At 39.3% G+C, this 19,727-nt stretch overlaps 4 protein-coding genes across 20 annotated transcripts in view; 2 read left to right on the forward strand and 2 right to left on the reverse strand.

Annotated features, from left to right (window-relative positions):
- The window catches only part of LOC149658708 (F-box only protein 47-like), a 29,626-nt gene extending 19,419 nt beyond the window's left edge, over positions 1-10,207 (reverse strand). For 3 of the 6 annotated variants that reach the window (XM_089844334.1, XM_089844338.1, XM_089844335.1), the window contains exons 1-6: positions 7,226-10,207; positions 6,234-6,481; positions 5,752-5,956; positions 5,485-5,658; positions 4,309-4,458; positions 3,000-3,296 (exon numbers count right to left, since the gene is read on the reverse strand). In XM_089844334.1, coding sequence (XP_089700460.1) covers positions 3,000-3,296; positions 4,309-4,458; positions 5,485-5,658; positions 5,752-5,956; positions 6,234-6,481; positions 7,226-7,445 — 1,294 coding nt within the window. In that variant the 5' untranslated portion in view covers positions 7,446-10,207. Of the gene's footprint in view, positions 1-511; positions 937-2,999; positions 3,297-4,308; positions 4,459-5,484; positions 5,659-5,751; positions 5,957-6,233; positions 6,482-7,225 lie in introns of those variants that run through there. The other 3 variants (XM_089844336.1, XM_089844337.1, XM_089844339.1) reach the window with 3 other exon arrangements.
- A 237-nt stretch (positions 10,208-10,444) lies between these two features.
- On the forward strand, positions 10,445-11,668 carry LOC149658713 (uncharacterized). Its single transcript, XM_089844340.1, has 4 exons — positions 10,445-10,582; positions 10,648-10,845; positions 10,924-11,139; positions 11,201-11,668. The coding sequence occupies exons 1-4, from the start codon at positions 10,502-10,504 to the stop codon at positions 11,552-11,554; spliced, it is 849 nt and encodes a 282-aa protein (XP_089700466.1). The 5' UTR covers positions 10,445-10,501; the 3' UTR covers positions 11,555-11,668.
- A 759-nt stretch (positions 11,669-12,427) lies between these two features.
- Positions 12,428-13,794, forward strand: LOC149658714 (folate receptor gamma-like). The gene is made up of 3 exons (XM_089844341.1): positions 12,428-12,922; positions 12,981-13,394; positions 13,463-13,794. Exons 1-3 carry the CDS (start codon positions 12,767-12,769, stop codon positions 13,673-13,675), a joined length of 783 nt encoding a protein of 260 aa, XP_089700467.1. The 5' UTR covers positions 12,428-12,766; the 3' UTR covers positions 13,676-13,794.
- A 1,515-nt stretch (positions 13,795-15,309) lies between these two features.
- Positions 15,310-19,727, reverse strand: part of dlg1 (MAGUK family member discs large 1) — a 174,215-nt gene continuing 169,797 nt past the window's right edge. For 7 of the 12 annotated variants that reach the window (XM_089844351.1, XM_089844353.1, XM_089844352.1 and 4 more), the window contains 3 exons: positions 19,570-19,661; positions 17,467-17,569; positions 15,921-17,358 (listed from right to left, as the gene is read on the reverse strand). In XM_089844351.1, the coding sequence (XP_089700477.1) occupies positions 17,352-17,358; positions 17,467-17,569; positions 19,570-19,661 (202 nt within the window). In that variant the 3' untranslated portion in view covers positions 15,921-17,351. Of the gene's footprint in view, positions 17,359-17,466; positions 17,570-19,569; positions 19,662-19,727 lie in introns of all 12 variants that reach the window. The other 5 variants (XM_089844350.1, XM_089844346.1, XM_089844348.1 and 2 more) reach the window with 1 other exon arrangement.

Consider the following 19,727-nt stretch of genomic DNA (forward strand, 5'->3'; position numbering starts at 1 on the left):
TGCGTGTGAAAGTGAATCAAGTTGTTAGCCTAATTCGAAGCAAAAATTCCCTCACTTACAGCTAGTTTCCCATCCAATTTAAAAACGGGGTCTTCCTCTCGTCGGACTAATCCGTCATAATGGTACAACCATAAAAAGAAGGTCAAGAAGGTTAAATCCCCCCTTCCTCGAAATCGTCAGTTTAGAAATAAAATATAGTTCTACTAGGCTGCTAGGCAAAATTGAATATGAACGCGTTGTATTTTTTTATTTAACGGTAAACTTTAAACATCTTGAACGATAAATAATAATAATACGCTATAATTTAAATAAATAAATAAATAAACATTTAAAATGTCAATAAATTAATAAACTAAGGATAAACTAGTTTAAAACGTAACATTTTTTTCAAAGAACAAAACTTGGTTTAAAATGGTTTAAATAAAACGTTAAATATATTTAGAGGATAATTAAAACTATATTTAAATATGAGGATAATTAAAACTATATTTAAATATGAGGATAGTTAAAACTATATTTAAATATGAGGATAGTTAAAACTATATTTTAATATGAGGATAATTAAATATATTTAAATAAGAGGATAGTTAAATATCTATATATATAGTTAAGAGGATAGTTAAATGTCTATATACAGTTAAGAGGATAGTTAAATATCTATATACAGTTAAGAGGATAGTTAAATATCTATATATAGTTAAGAGGATAGTTAAATATCTATATATAGTTAAGAGGATAGTTAAAACTATATTTAAATAAAGTTTGGTAGGTGAGGCTAAAGGCAGTGCTACTCTTCTTTAGCGCTTTGGGGGGCCGGAGGGGGGACGGTGCCGGAAAAGCACGTCTCGTGGATGGCGTCCGCGAAATGCGAGAAATGATTGACGTAACTCGAAAAGTCGTCGTAATCAGCCACCTCGTCTATTTTAAAATCAATAACTAATAAACCTAATTGCTAATTACACGCAATTGCCAATATTCCCCCCCCTCCCGTTCGCGACAATAACCCGGTAACAAAGTACACCCAGGGTTCATACAACATTTGGAAAACAAATTTCCCTGAAATTTCCATGAGGTTTTTCCCCCATATACTTCCCTGACTTTTCCAGGTTTTTCCCCTATATGGAGTATCTTATGGAGAAAATGTTAACGGAGGAGGGGGGGGGGGATAAATTGGACATACTCAAAGGACATCCCCGTATTTCTAATATAACCAGAGTTACGAGCCTCCAAAGTTTAGTGTAATGTTAATCCTATGGAGAGGATGTTTATGAACATTTTGCTTAATTACTCGGCCCCTGTTTGACGCAAATTTCCCTGAATTTTACTAAAAATTCGAAATTTCCCTGAGTTTTCCCCGGAGGTTTTTGTCAACTATTTATTTCCCTGATTTTTCCAGGTTTTCCAGGTTTGTATGAACCCTGTACACCGACGAAATTTTGGAAAATATCCCTGACCATTTTAAGAACGTGTTTACCGGAGCCCACTTCGCAGACACGCCCGCAGCCCATAGATAATATCAGAAGTGAGATGAGACTAGAAGTATTGAGCTAACCAAATTCTTCACTCGGCGAAAGTGAATATTCTTGATAACACACCAACGGTTGGCCCTCTGGTGGCGGTTTCAGAATTTCCCCTCCAAAACGTGAGACGCTCGCGGTGGTAGACGGCCGAACTAGATTCAAGCACCCGCGTCCGTGTTTCGCCGCTTTAGGTTGAGGGGAAGGGGGTAGGAAATGTTTTTGGAACTCGACCAATTTTTTTCTCTCTAGCGTAGGCGCGATTGAAGCGGCGTAAAATCCTCAAATTTGTTCACTAATGCCAGGATCTATTACCAATGCTAGAGCCCTTCACTTCTAGTCTCATCTCACTTCTGATAATATACCAATTGTCATCCCTAACTTCTTTTCAGTTAAAAAACTGACGTTTCTCCCCCCAACATTTCCCAAAATCCCCGACTTTTCCAGGTTCCGTAGGAACTCTGTACTCCCACCCCACCACCACCACCCCACCCTTCCATCCCATTGTTTACAAAATGCTAGGGATGAACCGGTACCGATACCATATCGGTATCGGCACCGATACTCGGGGTTTCCCGATAGTATCGGATCGGTTGGTTCGATACCGATACTAAACCGATACTCGTTTAAAATGCGTTATTTGACGCTACATGACATTTTTAAGTCTTTTCGTAACGTAATCATGGTGATAATATCTCATTTCTATGAATTTCAATCGTGACGAGTTTTCATTTAAATAAAAAGTACCTGAATTCAGTTTATCTAACAACTAATAAGCGAAAATCTTTCTTAGTACTAGAGATGGGCCGATACCAGTTTTAACCGATACCGATATCATTCGATACTTGGGAAACCGATACGTACCGATACCGATATTTTACCCGATCCTTCGAATAAACTGATATTAAACCGATACCGATATTTTACCCGATCCTTCGAATAAACTGATATTAAACCAATACCGATATTTTACCCGATCCTTCGAATAAACTGATATTAAACCGATACCGATATATTAACCGATATCAATAAAAAAATAAATAAGAAAATAGGTTGTAGAGATGGGCCGATACCGATCCCATATCGGTATCGGTACCGATATTTGTCTTTAACCGATATATTTCTTTAAAAAATATCGGGTAGAAATATCGGTTCATTTTTAACCGATACCGATATATCGGTTAAAGTCAAATATCGGTACCGATACCGATATGGGATCGGTATCGGTCCATCTCTACTTAGTACGCGCCTACTACTATAGGGATGAACCGATACCATATCGGTATCGGTTGAAGTATCAGGTTTTGGATCATAGCGAGTAAATATCGGTATCGATTCATGTTTGTACCGGTATCGATCGGTATCGGGTTAAGCCTGGTATCGACCATCTCTACTTTGAAAATGCGGATAAAGCAGAGACCAACTCAAGAACACCCCCCCCCCCTTGCCCAATTAAAGAAATGAAAAGAGAGTGTGACTTACCCTGGGTCAACTTCCGGGAAAGTAGAAGGGAGGAATGAAGGACGGCCCGATAGAGCTGGCTTCTCTTTTCACGGTTATTCCAGTTGAAGTAGAGTTTCTGAAAAAGGTTGGCCACGATACGCGAGCACTTGTCGTGACGCGCGCAAACTAAAACGGCGTGACACAAAATTTCGCCCACTTCGTTCGTCTTGCCGTTGATCATCTTGTTTTCCAGGTACAGTTTGGCTAATGGGCCCGAGCGCGTCAACAACAACAACAGGGAGGCCACGTTCTCCGTCAACCAGGGCACGGGGGTCGCTACCAAAACGCCACAGAACAAGACGGATACGTTAATGTCACCGTTTAATTCGTATTAAAAATTGTAACGCGTCAAATTTCACTTCCCTAAAGGGCTCGGAATGTATTAAAGGGAGGGTGAAGAGGAAAATCAAGTGATTTTTTTATCGATTCTTCTACTAATTACAAGACCAGTCTGCATAGTCAAACATTCGGGAAATACCAGCTCCGAATGATTTTAAAATTCAAATTACGTTCAGATTTTAAGGATAATTTTAAACAAGGACTGCGTGCCGACCAATCGCGTAACGCCCTGCCTTTTTATTAACAAAATTCTCGTATCACGGAAGTTCCGTGTTGAATGAAATTTATCACGAGATTTGATAAAATTCGCGCGCGACGTGATAATCGTGGCGCGAGACATGGAGCGTGCCACGAGAATTTTGTTAACAAAAAGGCAAGGCGTTACGCGATTGGTCGGAAGTCCTTGTTTAAAATTATCCTTAAAATCTGAACCTAATTTGAATTTTAAAATCATTCGGAATTGGTATTTCCTGAATGTTTCACTATGCAGACTGGTCTTGTAATTAGTAGAAGAATCGATAAAAAATCACTTGATTTTCTACTTCACCCTCCCTTTAAGCCTTGGCGCCGTGTATTAATTTTGTATACTAAATTTTGACGACCTTTTAACAATTCGAATTAGAGACTAAATTTGGTTCCGATAAAGCAAAGGCTTAGCGACCAGGTTCTTAAATTAGACTTAGTTTGATCGATGGCTAAGCCTTGGCGATAAAATTGAGAAAGAAGAAATTAGCAATAATAATAATAATAATAGCGTATACAAAATTTTGATTTCTTTTTAAAAAATTTATTAAATTTAAATGAATGGGCAATTTCCAGAAAAACAAAGGCTTAAGGACCTTGTCAAGTTGTCACTGGCATGGCTAAGCCTCGGCAATGGGAATGGGAATGGGAAAAGAGAGGCCACCGCGTATAGCGCGTACTTGAAACTAAACAAAAACTAACTCACCAATTAAGTCTTCAAAAATGGATACAAGGTCATCTTGAGTCCACTCGGCGCATTTTTGCAGCAAATGAAAACAAGACGCCAGATCAACTAGATACGCTTGTTCTTCGTGGAGAAGAGTTTCGTCGCAGACGGCGTTCCAATTAATTTTCTCTATTAATTAATTAATTAATCAGGCTGGTTAAAAATGATTCGAAACTATAGATGAAACTAAAGGGTTCAAACAAACCTGGAAAAATCAGGGAAATAAATAGTTGACAAAAACCTCAGGGAAATTTAGAATTTTTAGTAAAATTCAGGTTGCGTCAAACAGGGGCCGAGTAGTTATGCAAAATGTTCGTGAACGTACCCTCCATAGGATTAACATTACACTAAACTTTGGAGGCTCATAACTCTGGTTATATTAGAGATACGGGGATGTCCTTTGAGTATGTTATAGTCATATTTATCCCCCATCTAACCATAGTAAAAACTTAGGGTTATGACAAACAGGGGCCGAGTAATTAAGCAAAACGTAAACAAACATACCCACCTCCATAGGATTAACATTACACTAAACTTTGGAGGCTCATAACTCTGGTTCTACTAGAGATACGGGGATGCCCTTCGATTATGTAATAGTCCAATTTGTCCCCCATCCAACCATACTAAAGGCTTAGGGTTGCAACAAACAGGGGCCGAGTAATTAAGCAAAATGTTCACAAACATTGCCACCTCCATAGGATTAACATTACACTAAACTTTGGAGGCTCATAACTCTGTTTCTACTAGAGATACGGGTATGTCCTTTGAGTATGTTATAGTCATATTTATCCCCCATCTAACCATACTAAAAACTTAGGGCTACGACAAACAGGGGCCGAGTAATTAAGCAAAATATAAACAAACATACCCCCCTCCATAGGATTAACATTAGACCCATCTTTGGAGGCTCGTAACTCTGGTTATATAAGAGATACGGGGATGCCCTTTGATTATTTGCCCCCCCCCCCGAATCCTTCGTTAACATTTGCAACTTAGGATACTCCATATACGGGAAAAACCTGATAACTCAGGGAAGTAAATGGGGAAAAACCTGGAAATCTCAGGGAAGTATATGGGGAAAAACCTGGAAATCTCAGGGAAATTTATTGTTTCCCCAAAAGTTGTATGAACCCTGAACTAGATGAATGTACGTACCTTCAATCGTAGTTGGTCCAAAAATAATGTACATCAATTTAGCTTGATGGACGATTGGTCTCTGCTTCAGAAGGCGACTAATCCAGAATGCCTGCTCCGTGGCGCCGCGCGATGACCGGATGTAAACGTAATTGTAGTAACGACGAATATACATTTCCATTTCAGGTTCAGATCCTAAAAAAAATGAAATGTGGTTCCCCATCCCCATGGATTGTTAGAAACCCTTTTGGGGGCCCTTTTAGACGAGTAACCGCGAAAGAGACTGACCAAATGGACTCGACAAAACGTTGGGGACCGCCTTGTTCATGGTGGAAACTTGTTCCAGGACGTGATGAACGTAAAAGCATTCGCTCTCTTCCCAACCAGCGATGAACGTGTGAATTAACGTACCGTAATGAATCATAGCTTGGCAAAGGCACGATACTTGGTTGGAATCGGCCTTGACGCTGGTGCCTTTACCACCACCAAAGAACTGCCAAAACCCCAACCCCCTCGATTAATATTTCCAATCCACCTAATTCCCTATCGCCACCGGAAGTTAGGCTTAGCTCGGGATTCGTGGAGGGAGTAACGGGAAGAAATTTCTCTGTTGTCCGCTACAAAAACCAAAAATATGTACTGTAGCAGACGACAGACTAATTTCTTCCCGTTCCGTTACTCCTCTCCATGAATCCCGAGCTAAGCCTAACTTCCGGCGGTGATAGGGAATTAGGTGGATTTATATCTAAACGTAGTGCAGCTAGCGTTACCATGCTGACGAAACGCGTCAAACGTCTCATTCGTTCCTTAGTCGGGTACAAACACGTTGAACGTTTCAAAAACACGCCGAGAATGCGATATTCTTGCGCGACGTTAAGCCGCTCAGTTTTCGTTAGGGTTACGTCGCCGTGACCAAAGTGAGGTAACAAGCGTGGCCAGTTACGGGAGCTCGCAAAATATTCTAAGACGAGGTCGCGCATTTCTTTCGAGCAAAGTACGACTATGCCGAGGTCCTTGACTAAAAGAACAATAGAGCTATAGAGCTATAGAGTGCTGTCAGTTGTGACGTCAGATCCAAGGTTAAACGTCACGAGTCTGCCTTCAGCAATGGGCGGCCATGACAGTTACCGTTTTTTCTTTATGGGAAAACAGCATGGGTGACGTCACACCGGCGCTTCTGACAGCACTCTATACGCCGTGTAAATAGAGTGTTGTCAGAAGCGCCGGTGTGACGTCACCCATGCTGTTTTCCCATAAAGAAAAAACGGTAACTGTCATGGCCGCCCATTGCTAAAGGCAGACTCGTGACGTTTAACCTTGGATCTGACGTCACAACTGACAGCACTCTATACCGTGCCCCCGTCTTAAAGTAACAGGCGGCTCCATTATCACCCCTAGCATGCTGGCTAATCTTCTGGACACGAATTGTACCTTGCCAAAGGCAGGAACCAATCAGACCTAATGCACTAGGTCTCATTGGTTCCTGCCTTTGGTTTAACTAGCCTTTGCCAAGCTTAGCCAACGTGTAGCAGAAAAGGCATCTTTCAGGGGCATCAACGGAGCCGCCCTTTGCTTTAAGCCTATTTTTGTACTTTTTTTGAGAATGATTCACGCTTTAGGCTTACGATAAAATCTGTTGAAACCATCATGTCACCCCCCCCCCTTGTCCTAAGCCTATTTTTGTACTTTGCCAATTCGTGTATTGGGCTTACGATAAAATCTGTTCAAACCGGCATTAAATATAACTTAAAATTAAACTTACCACTAAGCTGATTCAATATTAAAAATCGCGCTTCCACGGGGAGAATTGCGAAGATTCCGAGAGCGCTAGTAGGTGCCGGGACTTCGGCTTCCAAAGCGTTTCCCATGGCAGTCATTAAACGTTTGGACCTTCTAAGCTCAACTTTGCCTTCCGTAAAATTTTGGCGTTCCCTCTTATTCTTTCCGACTTTCCGCGAGTTATTTTGTTCTCCAGCACTCATATCTAAATTCTAATAGCTTTAAACTGTGAAAAACTATTCGCATTTAATAAGATATTAACTAATTAATTTTAGGGAGCGTAAATTCAGCACGTCTGACAGACTGCAACGAATTTTAAAGTTACTCGCCACCCGTCGCGATCTCTAATTGGTCGAGAAGAGGGTGGCAACAGGGAGGAGAACAAATGGGCTTTCTCTTCTAACCGACTTTTAGATATAATTGTATTTTAATCAAAATATACTCTAAATTACTCGAAACTTTTGTTGTAATTCTATTAAGGATGATTTTATTAACTTATGGTTAAATATTTAGACTTTTTGGTAAAGAAATGAGAGCGTGAGTTCAAAAATACGCAACCAGATGCCGGTTTGGTTTTAAAATTCGTTTCTCTTTGCCTATTGGCTGTTTGCCGGCACAGCGGGCGCCGGGGCAAGGAGAAAAAATGTAACGTGGAGTGGAAACGGTAGTGCGCGATCTTCAGCGAGTATTTTTATCGTAATGAAAACGAACTATGGCACGCCAAACCGGCAAAAATTTAATTTAAAATAAAAAGGAGAAAAGAAAAGAAAGAAGGATAATTACAAAACGAACGTTTCCTTAAGTGGTGCTTTCCTGACTTTCGTCATAGCCCACTCCATCACGCGCTACACGGCGCAAGCCGCTCACGCTATAGGTTATGGTTATAGCAGAAGTAAATACTGGATTACTGGTAGAAGTATTTACTTCTTGTTAAAGGCAAATTAACAACTCGTATTGCCTCTGGCGGGCTTCTTGGCGAGAGGGAAATAACCCAAGAAGGCGCAATGTGGTGTTGGCTTAATATCATTAATTTAGAAGATTGGAAAAAGGGGGATTTGAGATTCGCGTCTCCAATCAGGTGTAGGCTACATCGTGTAAAGATAGTAGTAGCGGGCCATCCTTTTAACAAAATTCCAACCAACTGCTTCCTCCTATAGGCCTATGTGCTTGAATGCAACAGAGCGAAGCTAGCTAGTGTTAGTCTGGCTTTCGCTTCTTCCGAACTTATGTTAATAACGGTTTTCCCCACACGCATATCCCGTTACCTGTAGATTGCTTAACCGAGTGTAACGCCTAGCTCTTCATACACTAACAAATCATTTTCGAAAGACTTAAAAAACTATATAATACTTTCTTTGTTTAAAAACGGGGTGCATCGAGTAAATGACATGATGCTCAATGATACTTTGTCTGCCTTAAACGGTGTATAATTTGCCAAACTTGGAATTTTTATTACACGTTGGAAATGTATCTAGTTTTGGTGCGTGTAATAGCGTATAGAGCTATTTCAGTGGGGGAAAAATTTCGTCTGCTACGAAAATTGGGCCTGCCTTTGAGAGTGTAGGGCGGCCATTTTATGAGGGTTTTCTCTATGGGCAAATAGCATTGGTGACGTAGCCATTACCCCCTCTGAAATAGCTCTATTGTTGGTACCATAAGTTTATAAGATATGTTCCATAAGTGTGTCACTCGTTAATGAGAGCTTGTCATGAAGTGACGTAGGTGAAACGTCATAGATAGTGAGGCCCTGTCAAAGTCTTAGTATAGACTAAAGAGGAGGATGGACTGCAAAACCGAGTGTAGTCAATTCTCACTTGTCGTTCTTGAACTAGCTCTCATTAAGCCTCTAACATTACGAACTATGGGTAGTGACGTACTTATGGAACATATCTTATAAACTTATGTTGGTACCAACTCTCAAAGGACGTCCCGCTAAAAATAGCGTTCATTCATCTTTGTTCGGGAATTGAATACGTTATGACGTATCACGCGCGTTTTCACCGATTTGTGGAATGCGACAATGCGTCATTTTCTATCTTTGTAGAATTTCTATGGAGCTTAATAAATTAGAAATTATAATAAATACGATTGTAAATATTTCAAAATATACGAACGATGCCCCGATACGGCGGGTATAGTTGCCATTATTCAATAGACTGATAAAAAGCTTTAGCGAGTAATTGTACTGGTTTTCGGTACCCAATTTATCTTGTCAAAGTTCCCGTTATTAACATATAAAATCCTCGAACCGCGAAGAACTTTATAATTGTCTTGGAATAAAATTCTAATTAAAATCCGCCTACAAATTCTTAAATATTCTTAACTAAGTCAATAAAGAGAGAGAATAAATGACTCGAGGTCATAACAAAAGTTTATAAGTGATATTTTCCATAAGTATGTCACTATAGCTATACTTCAACCAAATTTACAAATCCGACTTCTGTCCTTCAAACATTGGCATAAAAAAATAACGAGCTCTCTGTTACATCACGCTTTTTCTAACGAGTCATAAAAAAATTCACCTTTTTCACCATTTTTTCTTGACAAATAATAAAATAAAGGTTACGAGACCCCGGCTGCTAAATCAACGTATCGAAAGACAAATCGGGGAAAACCCCGTCCTTACCTATTTATTGACAATCGCAACCCCGAAATGTTAATGCCTATTTTATTATATTGTGGATATCCGTTTGCTTTGGGTTTCATAACGGGAAGTTGACCGAAATAAATATAACGAATGTATCGAATTTTATAAAGAAATTTTTAGGTAATATAATAAAGAAAACTGACTTTTTAATAAAATCTTCCGTTGTAAAATTTTTCAAAAACGCCCACCACTTATGGGCGCTGCGCGGTACCCAATTTACGGAGAAAATTAAGAAACCAATGATAAGATCCTTATTGATATCGCGATGTTATGTTTTTTCTTTTTACCAAAATTTAAGGGTCTAAACTTTAAAAAATAGTATCAATAAAACATAAAAGACTTTTTTATCTAATCTACGAGTCAAAAATATGTTCGAGAAAGTATTCGAGCAATGTACGGATTAAGAACGCCGCAAAAAAGATCGCGCTAGCCTTTGTAATCCCTTCTTAGCGACTACCTACTCTAGTCCTGTCACGCGTGACTGGTCAGCTGGCCCGCCTTCCGTCACCCCTGACCCCGCCCGAGTGGTCCCGAGAAAGATTCGAATCTTATTCTCACTTCAAGCAGTTTAAATTAGAGTTAAAGAGGAGCTAACTGGCTAGGGCTTACAAAATGGAGGAGGAACCTCTCGGCTGCAGATGCGCCCTTGGCGAAACCCGAGTAACTTTGGGAGCCATGATAGGCGCCGAAATGGTAAAGAAGAGACGATGACGTCACGCCATTACCACCAGCCTAATGAAACGAATTCTTCCACGCAGGTAGGCGCTATTGCCATTATTGTTTTTTCCTGTTTGGACCTTTTGTACTACGCCGATAATGGAGAGCCCGAGTTGGGTCCATACCGAGTACTACTGGATTTAACCGAGTCGCATCTGGTTGTAGCGTCGATGATGATTTTATTGGGGTTGACGGGTCTGTACGCCATTTGGAGAAAGACTTTCTATTCGACTTACGTCGTAAGTCAATTCTGGTTGGCTGGCCTTGATTGGCCAATACGATAAGCGCGTCTTAACTATACTAATTAACTCTTTCAGCATTACGTTATTCGAATTTTCTTCATCTTTTTGAACATTGGCCTGGGATTGGCTTCCTCGGTAACGTACAGCCGGAAATGTCGATTCTCGCGAGTCAATCCCGTGAACCCGAGTCGTTACTCGCCTACCTTACCCCCTCATACCATTAAGGAGTGCGCCTATTTTGAGCACCTCATCAGTAACGGTGTCATTTTGGTCATTTACGGCGTTTTATACGTATGTATACACCCTTGGGCCCACCGACTTCCGGTTAATACCAGTTTTCTATCACTGTCAGATGTTCATCTCAATTTGCGCTAACAATTTGCACTATTGGAGCGCGGCTTCGAGGAGAGCGCCCCCTCGATCAGAAGCCCAATCAGTCACCTTCAGCGCGTCGACCGAACAGCGGGAAGCCAACGGCGAAGGATTACGATTTTTACACGCTACCAGGCACGGGTTCCCCGCTAAAGGTGTCAGGTTACCGGTTATCAGGAAGCAATTACCGACTGAAAACTTAGTAGCGACTTTGGAGACTATTCGCGAAATCTCCAGCAACCACGAGCGCTCCTTAGAAAGTTCAACAACCCGATCAAGGTCCAGAAATGACAGCGAAACCGAACCCGACGAGAAAACGCCACTTTTGCCTTAACCAACTAAAGATATCTATACACTGCTATTTATTACAAATTATACGAGTTCCTACATTTAGTAACTTTTTATAAAAATCAAGTTTTGCTACAAATACAAAGTTTATAAAATAAAATGGTTTCACTTCTTTCGAAGGTTGTTAGTGGTGACTAACATCAAACCAAAACTAAACTCACAAACTCTGGCCTCAACCTTGCCCGTCTTAAGCCTATTTTTGTACTTTTTGAGAATGATTCACGCCTTAGGCTCAAGGTCCGTAAAATCTGTTCAAACCATCAAATACAACTTAAAATGTAACCAGAAGTGAAGGGCTCTAGCATTGATAGTAGATCCTGGCACTAGTGAACAAATTTGAGGATTTTATGCCGCTTCCCACGCGCCTACACTACTGAGAAAAAAATCTCACTTCTGATTGAACTTACCATGCGCATTGTTCAATATTAAGAATAGAATTCCAACGGGGAGGACTCTAAAGATTCCGACAGAGTTCGATGGTGTGACTTCGGCTTCCAAACATTGGAAAGCGTTTCCCTTAGCATACATTAAACGTTTTGACCTTAGCTCAATTTGACCTTTCATACTATTTTGGCGGTCTCTCTTATTGTTTCCGACTTTTACCAAATCGTTCGGTTTTCCAGCACTCGTATCTAAATTATAACAGCTTTAAATTGTGAAAACCAATTCACATTTACCAATAAATTGATTAACTGGTTAAGGATGATTTTAAATATTTAGGCTTTTTGGTAAAACAAAATGAGAGCGTGAGTTCAACAATACCAAGCAAGTTGCCGATTTTAAAAACCGTTCCTTTTTTTGCCTATTAGCTGATTCGCCAGCTTTGCCGGTATACAGACCTTGGGCGCCGCGGGCGCCTGAGCAAGGAGAAAAGAGGTAAACTGGTGTGGAAATGATAATGTGCGATATTCAGCGAGTATTTTTATCGTAATGAAAACGAAAGTTAAATTAATATGCATTAGGTAGTTGGTGACTCGCAAATCCGCGTATCGACTTGATGCGCCTGTTTACGCTTGATGTTTGTTATCCGCGAGCTAGCAGATGATAACCCTAAACACGTGCTTTTTCGTATAGGGGAGTGTTACGAAACGAGGAACGCCCCCTTGCCTCCAGGCTTCATTATTTGAAATTCCTCGTGATCCTAATTAATTATTGCTCTTTCAAGTCGGAATTACCGCTCAATTTAACAATTAGAATAATGGGGAGTTATATATATATCGTAATAATAGCTTGCGAAGTATTCTTTATAGTTAACTGCCAAAAATTAATAAAACCCATAGATCTTTTAAATACCTGTCTCGATAGTGAAAACCACAAATCAAAACCCGGTCCCGAAGCTAACATATTTAATCAAGTAAGTAGGTGCAAATTGTAGGTTTTGATTGAATTAATTTATACGCCGTCTTAATTAGTGCCAACCGTGGAAAGAACATTCTTGTTGTACCGCGGAAACCAGCGTTAAAATTCATCACACCGATATGTATAATTTTACCTACAATCATTGCTTCGAGCAAACGGGAAAAAACATGTCCGACGAATGCCGCAGACATTTTAATCAAGACATGTGTTTCTTCGAATGCGAACCGCATATTGGGCCTTGGAAAGTTGACGTGAAAAGGAAATTTGCCAATGAAAGATTCTACCAAGTGCCTCTTTGCGCCAGTGACTGCGATAGCTGGTTTAAAGCCTGTCGTTTTGACTATACGTGCGTGACTAATTGGCCCAGGGGTATGAATTTTAGTAAAGGGGTTAATAGGTGCCCCAACAACGCGCAGTGTCTGACCTTTGACAAGATATACGGTGATGCCAAGACATTTTGTCAACAAGTAATTATAAATATTGAAACGTGTTAATCATATTTAACCGAGAAAAACGTCTTTGTGTTTCCTTTTAGGTTTGGGATCACTCGTGGGTGTACACGCCGGACAATCAAAACTGCATGAGAGTCTGGTTTAATGGCAGTCAATTTAATCCTAACGAACGAGCGGCTCAAATTAAAATTCGAGAAATGATAAGAAACGCCCCCGGCTCGGCTCAATCTCTGCAAAGTTCCTTATCAATATTAATTGTTTCTGTAATATTAATCGCGCGATTTGTGTTATTATAATCTACTAATCAATAGTCAGCTCTCAATGTTTGCTTAGGAATAAAAAATTTGTTATACACCATTAGTTAATAAATTCACGTCATTTTCATAAAATTTGTTAATAAATTGTTAAATTATAATTGCGTATATTGTCATTTCTTTCGAGGCTTACAATTTCGTAACAGTAAGTTCGTACATTCGGACTTGAGAAGCTGAAACGCGGCGACAGTGATTCAAAATGGTGCGGTGTGTGACCACGTGACCTAGTGGTCACTTAGTTACCAACTTACCATTACGAGCCTATATACAGAATCGATTTTCGTAGCAAGTGCAGCAGAAATTCCCTAGAAATAGAATTTAAATTACAAAGAAAAAAGAAAATCAATATATTTTCTAGAAATTCAACTGTCCCCTACTTACCTTAACAGGGTTCGTACGAAATTTTTACTTTCAAAATCCCTGACTTTTCCAGGTTATCCCTGACCAAATTTTGGCAATGTCCCTGTCCATTTTAAGGTGTTTACCAGAGCCCACTTCATCACACCTGGCTCATATTTAGCATTGATCGAAGCATGGTTTGATATGCTAAACGAAATCCCTGACATATCCCGGACTTTTTAGGAATTTTCTTTAAATCCCTGACTTTTGCTCCTATTTTCCATATCCCTGACTTATCCAGGTTATCCAGGTTCCGTACGAACCCTGCTTAAGTCTAGGCTTGCGATGTTACCATAAGTTTACAAGATACGTTCTTCCATAAGTTTGACACTTCCTATACTTCGTAATCAGGGTTCATACAACTTTTGGAAAACAAATTTTCCTGAGATTTCCTCCCTGAATGTGAAAGGTTTATATGGAGTATCCTATGGAGCAAATGTTAACGAAGGAGGGGGGGGGAGTATGACTACTACATCATCAAAGTATAACCACAGTTATGAGTTGCGTGTAAACTGTAATGTAACATTTTGCTTAATTACTCGGTCCCTGTTTGACGCAAATTTCCCCAATTTCCCTGAATTTTACTAAACATTCGAAATTTCCCCGAGGTTTTTGTCAACTATTTACTTCCCTGATTTTTCCAGGTTTTCCCGTTTTGTATGAACCCTTTTAATGCTACTTCAATCACTTCTTGTCAAGCTCCAGTTTCTAAGTTACCAGTGACAAACTTATGGCCAACAACATATTTTACGATGTTACTTACCCTTTGAAGAAGAGAGTCCTTCTGGCGTTGACAACTTTGAAATAAAAATACCTTTGAGCAGAAGTGAGATGAGACTAGAAGTGAAGGGCTCTAGCATTGGTAATAGATCCTGGCATTAGTGAACAAATTTGAGGATTTTATGCCGCTTCCCACGCGCCTACACTACTGAGAAAAACATTGGTCGAGTTCCAAAAACATTTCCTACCCCTTCCCCTCAACCTAAAGCGGCGAAACACGGACGCGGGTGCTTGAATCTAGTTCGGCCGTCTACCACCGCGAGCGTCTCACGTTTTGGATAGGAAATTCTGAAACCGCCACTAGAGGGCCAACCGTTGGTGTCTTATCAAGAATATTCACTTTCGCTGAGTGAAGAATTTGGTTAGCTCAGTACTTCTGGTCTCATCTCACTTCTGGTTTGAGGCGAATCCGTGTATTATTTGTTAAGGCACGAGGCTTATTACTTATCATCATTTTACCTTAGGTTTATTACAGACTTTTTATATGCGAAATCCAATATACAAGAAAATGCCTCGCTAGAAACGTTCGTTTTTCGATGCAAATTATTTATTAGGCTTTCAAAAGTTTTTTTTCTTTTTTTTTTTCAGATCTAGAGCAAGACACTGTAGTAAAAGGTTGTTTTTTTTTGTTTTAACAATACTGCAAAGAGAGGGGCCATCATTTTTTTGTTTAAAATTGGAATTCTTTTCCCCATTTTCCCCTTTTCCAAAGAATCAGAGAGAGAGATAGACTTTATTTATAGCTTGACTCCTATTCCTCCATAATATAAAAACGTTTTTTTTCAAATAACCTAACAACCAGTTTTATCTTAATTAATTAATTAATTAATTAATTAAAATAACTAAAATCTCCAACTTAACCCTTTGTCATATTTTTTTTTTTTTAAAAGAACAGTTTATAAATAAAGTTGAACATAAACAAATGTACATAATAATTTTTAACATTAAAATTATATACGGGGGAGAAATGGATTGACAATACATATTCTAATTTCTAAATTCTTAAAAATTAATTTTTCAACCGAAAATTAATTTAAAAATTAATTTGTTTTTGTTTTGTTTTCATTGGAGCAGGTCAAAGCTTAATTAATTAATTAATTTAAAACTAATTAAATTAACCGTTAAATTTTTTTATCCGCACTTTGTTAAGAACATCGCTCCGTTTGTCAACAGTCCAATCAATCAATCAATCAATCAAACTTGTCGTAGTAAATTTATCAGCATTTGTTTTTTTTAATTGAAATTAAAAGTAAAAGTAAAAGTTACCCAATTTTGCCTTTTTTAATGAATTCTGACAAAAGGTTAATTAATTAATTAAAGCTTTTCATGTTTTTTTTAATTGAAATTAAAAGTAAAAGTAAAAGTAAAAATTACCCAATTTTGCCTTTTTTAATGAATTCTGACAAAAGGTTAATTAATTAATTTAAAACTAATTAAATTAACCGTTAAATTTTTTTATCCGCACTTTGTTAAGAACATCGATTTGTTTGTCAACAGTCCAATCAATCAATCAATCAAACTTGTCGTCGTAGTAAATTTATCAGCATTTGTTTGTTTTTTTAAATTGAAATTAAAAGTTAAAGTAAAAGTAAAAATTAGAATTACCCCCAATTTTGCCTTTTTTTTTAATGAATTCTGACAAAAGGTTAATTTAATTAATTAATTAAAGCTTTTCATTAAAATCTACTGGCGATAATTAAAAAAAAAAATAATTATATCCATTCCATAGAGATCCCGGTTTTAATTTTAAATTTATGTTCAAATTTCAAATTTCAACATTCTTGGGGGGAAATAGGCTTAACGAATTTCTTTTCATGAAACTTAAGCGTAAAATGATTAGTATTTGATATAATTTTTCTCTTTAAAAAGTGGGGGGAAAAATATTAAAAACCATAAACAACATCCGAGCACTAGATAATATAGTTTTATCCCCATCGCGAGCACATTTGTTTTTTTTTCATGTACAGGAGTAGTATACAATATTTTGGCCTACATACACAGCGCGCGAAGTATTAATTTTAATATGCAAATTTTATTCGTTTTCCTTTTCCTCTCCTTTCATTTCGTTTATTATTTTTACCTTTTTATTTAAAACAGTATTACGTTTGCGTCATTTCATTTAATTTTGTTTTTAATAACAGCCGAATATTCTTTATCAAAGCCGCTGCTATAATCGTTTTATTTTAAATTTAATTCATTAAATTCTTTGGGTGTTTAAAAATTAAAATAAAGGTTTAAAAATTGTTTCAAATGTTAATCCTAAAAAAAAACCAAATTCAAATTCCCGCCCTTTCTTGCCATTGCCCTTGCCGATTATCAAATTTGGAGGAAAAAAAAAAAAAAAAAAAAAAAACTCGGGGGAAAATGGAAAATGGAAAATAAAAAATTATCGCAAATGTAACAGTGTTTCTTTGTTTCTCATTTCTGTACAATATATATGAGATGAGATGATTTGGAAATTTTCCTCTCCTTTTCTTTATTATTCCCTAAAAGTTCATTTGCGTTTTTTTTTTTTTTTTTTTTGGTTAAGATATATAGGCACTCACAAATGACGTATCGCGCAATATGATATCAAAAATTTAATTAAGACTTACAATTTCTCCTTTGCCGCTATCCAAATAGTAGGGCCCGCTTGATCTTCAATAACTTCTTTCACCTTTGCATAGATTTCTTCCGGCGTATCACCCTGGACAATAGCTGTAATCGGACAAAAATACAGCCCAAGGGTTACAAGTACATTCCCACTTTTATCAAGCCACGTTATTTATTAGGGTTGTAAGTCGGAAAATTTTCCGCGGAAAATGACCGAGCTATATTTTTCCGGAAAATTTTCCGTATTTTTCCGCTACCAGTTTTTCAATTAAAAGGTTAAAACTTTAAAATTTTTCAATTGCCTTTCTTTTCAAAACTTGTTTTAGGTGAATTCGGAGGTGTAAAAAATTGTCCAAGGGCACAGAGTCTAGTGACCCCTATTCTCTATAGGAAAAGCTCACTCATTTGCTATCGCTTGCATGCATAGGGTTACTGTTTGCTCTTATGACAGTAGAAGGCGTTAGAGAGTCGAGACCTAACCGTTAAGAGACCCAAGTGAAACTAAAATTATCAGGCATAAAGGATAGTGATCGTCTGCGTCATTGTATGGGAAACGAGGTGTTATGTTGTTAATGTTATTAAGTTTGTTAACCCTGTTTAAAGTCACAAATTATGGGAAAATCAACCACTAATATTTGGTGGTACTTTAATAAATCTACTAAAGATGGCAAAATAACTGGAGAATGTTTTAAATCTTTAAAAGTTAGATAAATTGACTCAAAGCTCACATAACTGCTAGTTTTATATTTTTCCGATTAGCGGAAAATTTTCCCCGGAAAATTTACAACCCTATTATTTATTGAGACACAGCAAAGGTTTCGTACCCGGTCGCCAAATCCCCCCCCCCCGTCGCGAAATCTCACATCTTGTCGCTAAAGCCCTAAATCCCCCCAAATCTCACATCTTGTCGCTAAAGCCCTAAATCCCCCCCCCTGTCGCCAAATCTCACCCCCTGTCGCTAAAGCCCTAAATTCCCCCCCTCCGTCGCCAAATCTCACATCTTGTCGCTAAAGCCCTAAATTCCCCCCCCCCGTCGCCAAATCTCACATCTTGTCGCTAAAGCCCTAAATTCCCCCCCCCGTCGCCAAATCTCACATCTTGTCGCTAAAGCCCTAAACTCCCCCCCCCCGTCGCCAAATCTCACATCTTGTCGCTAAAGCCCTAAATTCCCCCTTCCGTCGCGAAATCTCACATCTTGTCGCTAAAGCCCTAAATCCCCCCCCCCCGGTCGCGAAATCTCACATCTTGTCGCTAAAGCCCTAAATCCCCCCCCTCCGTCGCCAAATCTCACATCTTGTCGCTAAAGCCCTAAATTCCCCCCCCCCCGTCGCCAAATCTCACATCTTGTCGCTAAAGCCCTAAATTCCCCCCCCCCGTCGCCAAATCTCACATCTTGTCGCTAAAGCCCTAAACTCCCCCCCCCCCGTCGCCAAATCTCACATCTTGTCGCTAAAGCCCTAAATTCCCCCTTCCGTCGCGAAATCTCACATCTTGTCGCTAAAGCCCTAAATCCCCCCCCCCGGTCGCGAAATCTCACATCTTGTCGCTAAAGCCCTAAATCCCCCCCCCTGTCGCCAAATCTCACCCCCTGTCGCTAAAGCCCTAAATTCCCCCCCTCCGTCGCCAAATCTCACATCTTGTCGCTAAAGCCCTAAATTCCCCCCCTCCGTCGCCAAATCTCACATCTTGTCGCTAAAGCCCTAAATTCCCCCCCCCCGTCGCCAAATCTCACATCTTGTCGCTAAAGCCCTAAATTCCCCCCCGCCGTCGCCAAATCTCACATCTTGTCGCTAAAGCCCTAAATTCCCCCCCCCGTCGCCAAATCTCACCCCCTGTCGCTAAAGCCCTAAATTCCCCCCCCCCGTCGCCAAATCTCACATTTTGTCGCTAAAGCCCTAAACTCCCCCCCCCCCCCGTCGCCAAATCTCACATCTTGTCGCTAAAGCCCTAAATTCCCCCCTCCGTCGCCAAATCTCACATTTTGTCGCTAAAGCCCTAAATTCCCCCCCCCCCGTCGCCAAATCTCACACCCTGACGCTAAAGCCCCAAATTCACCCCCCCCCCCCGGTCGCCAAAGCCATTTATTTATCTTTTTCGGCAATTACCTGTGAAATATTCTGCAAATTCTTGTTCCATTTTCATGGCCCTATCATACGTTTTTCTGGCTTGGTCTTCAGTTATTCTTTTGTTCATTTCCCTACAATACAGCCAAGAAAAAGAAACGTTGTATACATTGGTAATAATAATTATTATTAATTAGGAG

This window comes from Phalangium opilio, unplaced genomic scaffold, assembly GCF_054372755.1.
Source record: "Phalangium opilio isolate 3A_F unplaced genomic scaffold, DU_Popi_V2 ptg000075l_1, whole genome shotgun sequence".
NCBI lineage: Eukaryota > Metazoa > Arthropoda > Arachnida > Opiliones > Phalangiidae > Phalangium > Phalangium opilio.

Bases quoted from the DNA above. Each gene is read 5' to 3' on its own strand.
- LOC149658713 (XM_089844340.1), top strand. From the start codon at position 10,502: ATGGAGGAGGAACCTCTCGGCTGCAGATGCGCCCTTGGCGAAACCCGA. The intron at 10,846-10,923 runs GTAAGTCAATTC...TAACTCTTTCAG, and splicing joins CTTTCTATTCGACTTACGTC to CATTACGTTATTCGAATTTT. The intron at 11,140-11,200 runs GTATGTATACAC...TATCACTGTCAG, and splicing joins TCATTTACGGCGTTTTATAC to ATGTTCATCTCAATTTGCGC.
- LOC149658714 (XM_089844341.1), top strand. From the start codon at position 12,767: ATGGGGAGTTATATATATATCGTAATAATAGCTTGCGAAGTATTCTTT. The intron at 12,923-12,980 runs GTAAGTAGGTGC...CGTCTTAATTAG, and splicing joins AAGCTAACATATTTAATCAA to TGCCAACCGTGGAAAGAACA. The intron at 13,395-13,462 runs GTAATTATAAAT...GTTTCCTTTTAG, and splicing joins CCAAGACATTTTGTCAACAA to GTTTGGGATCACTCGTGGGT.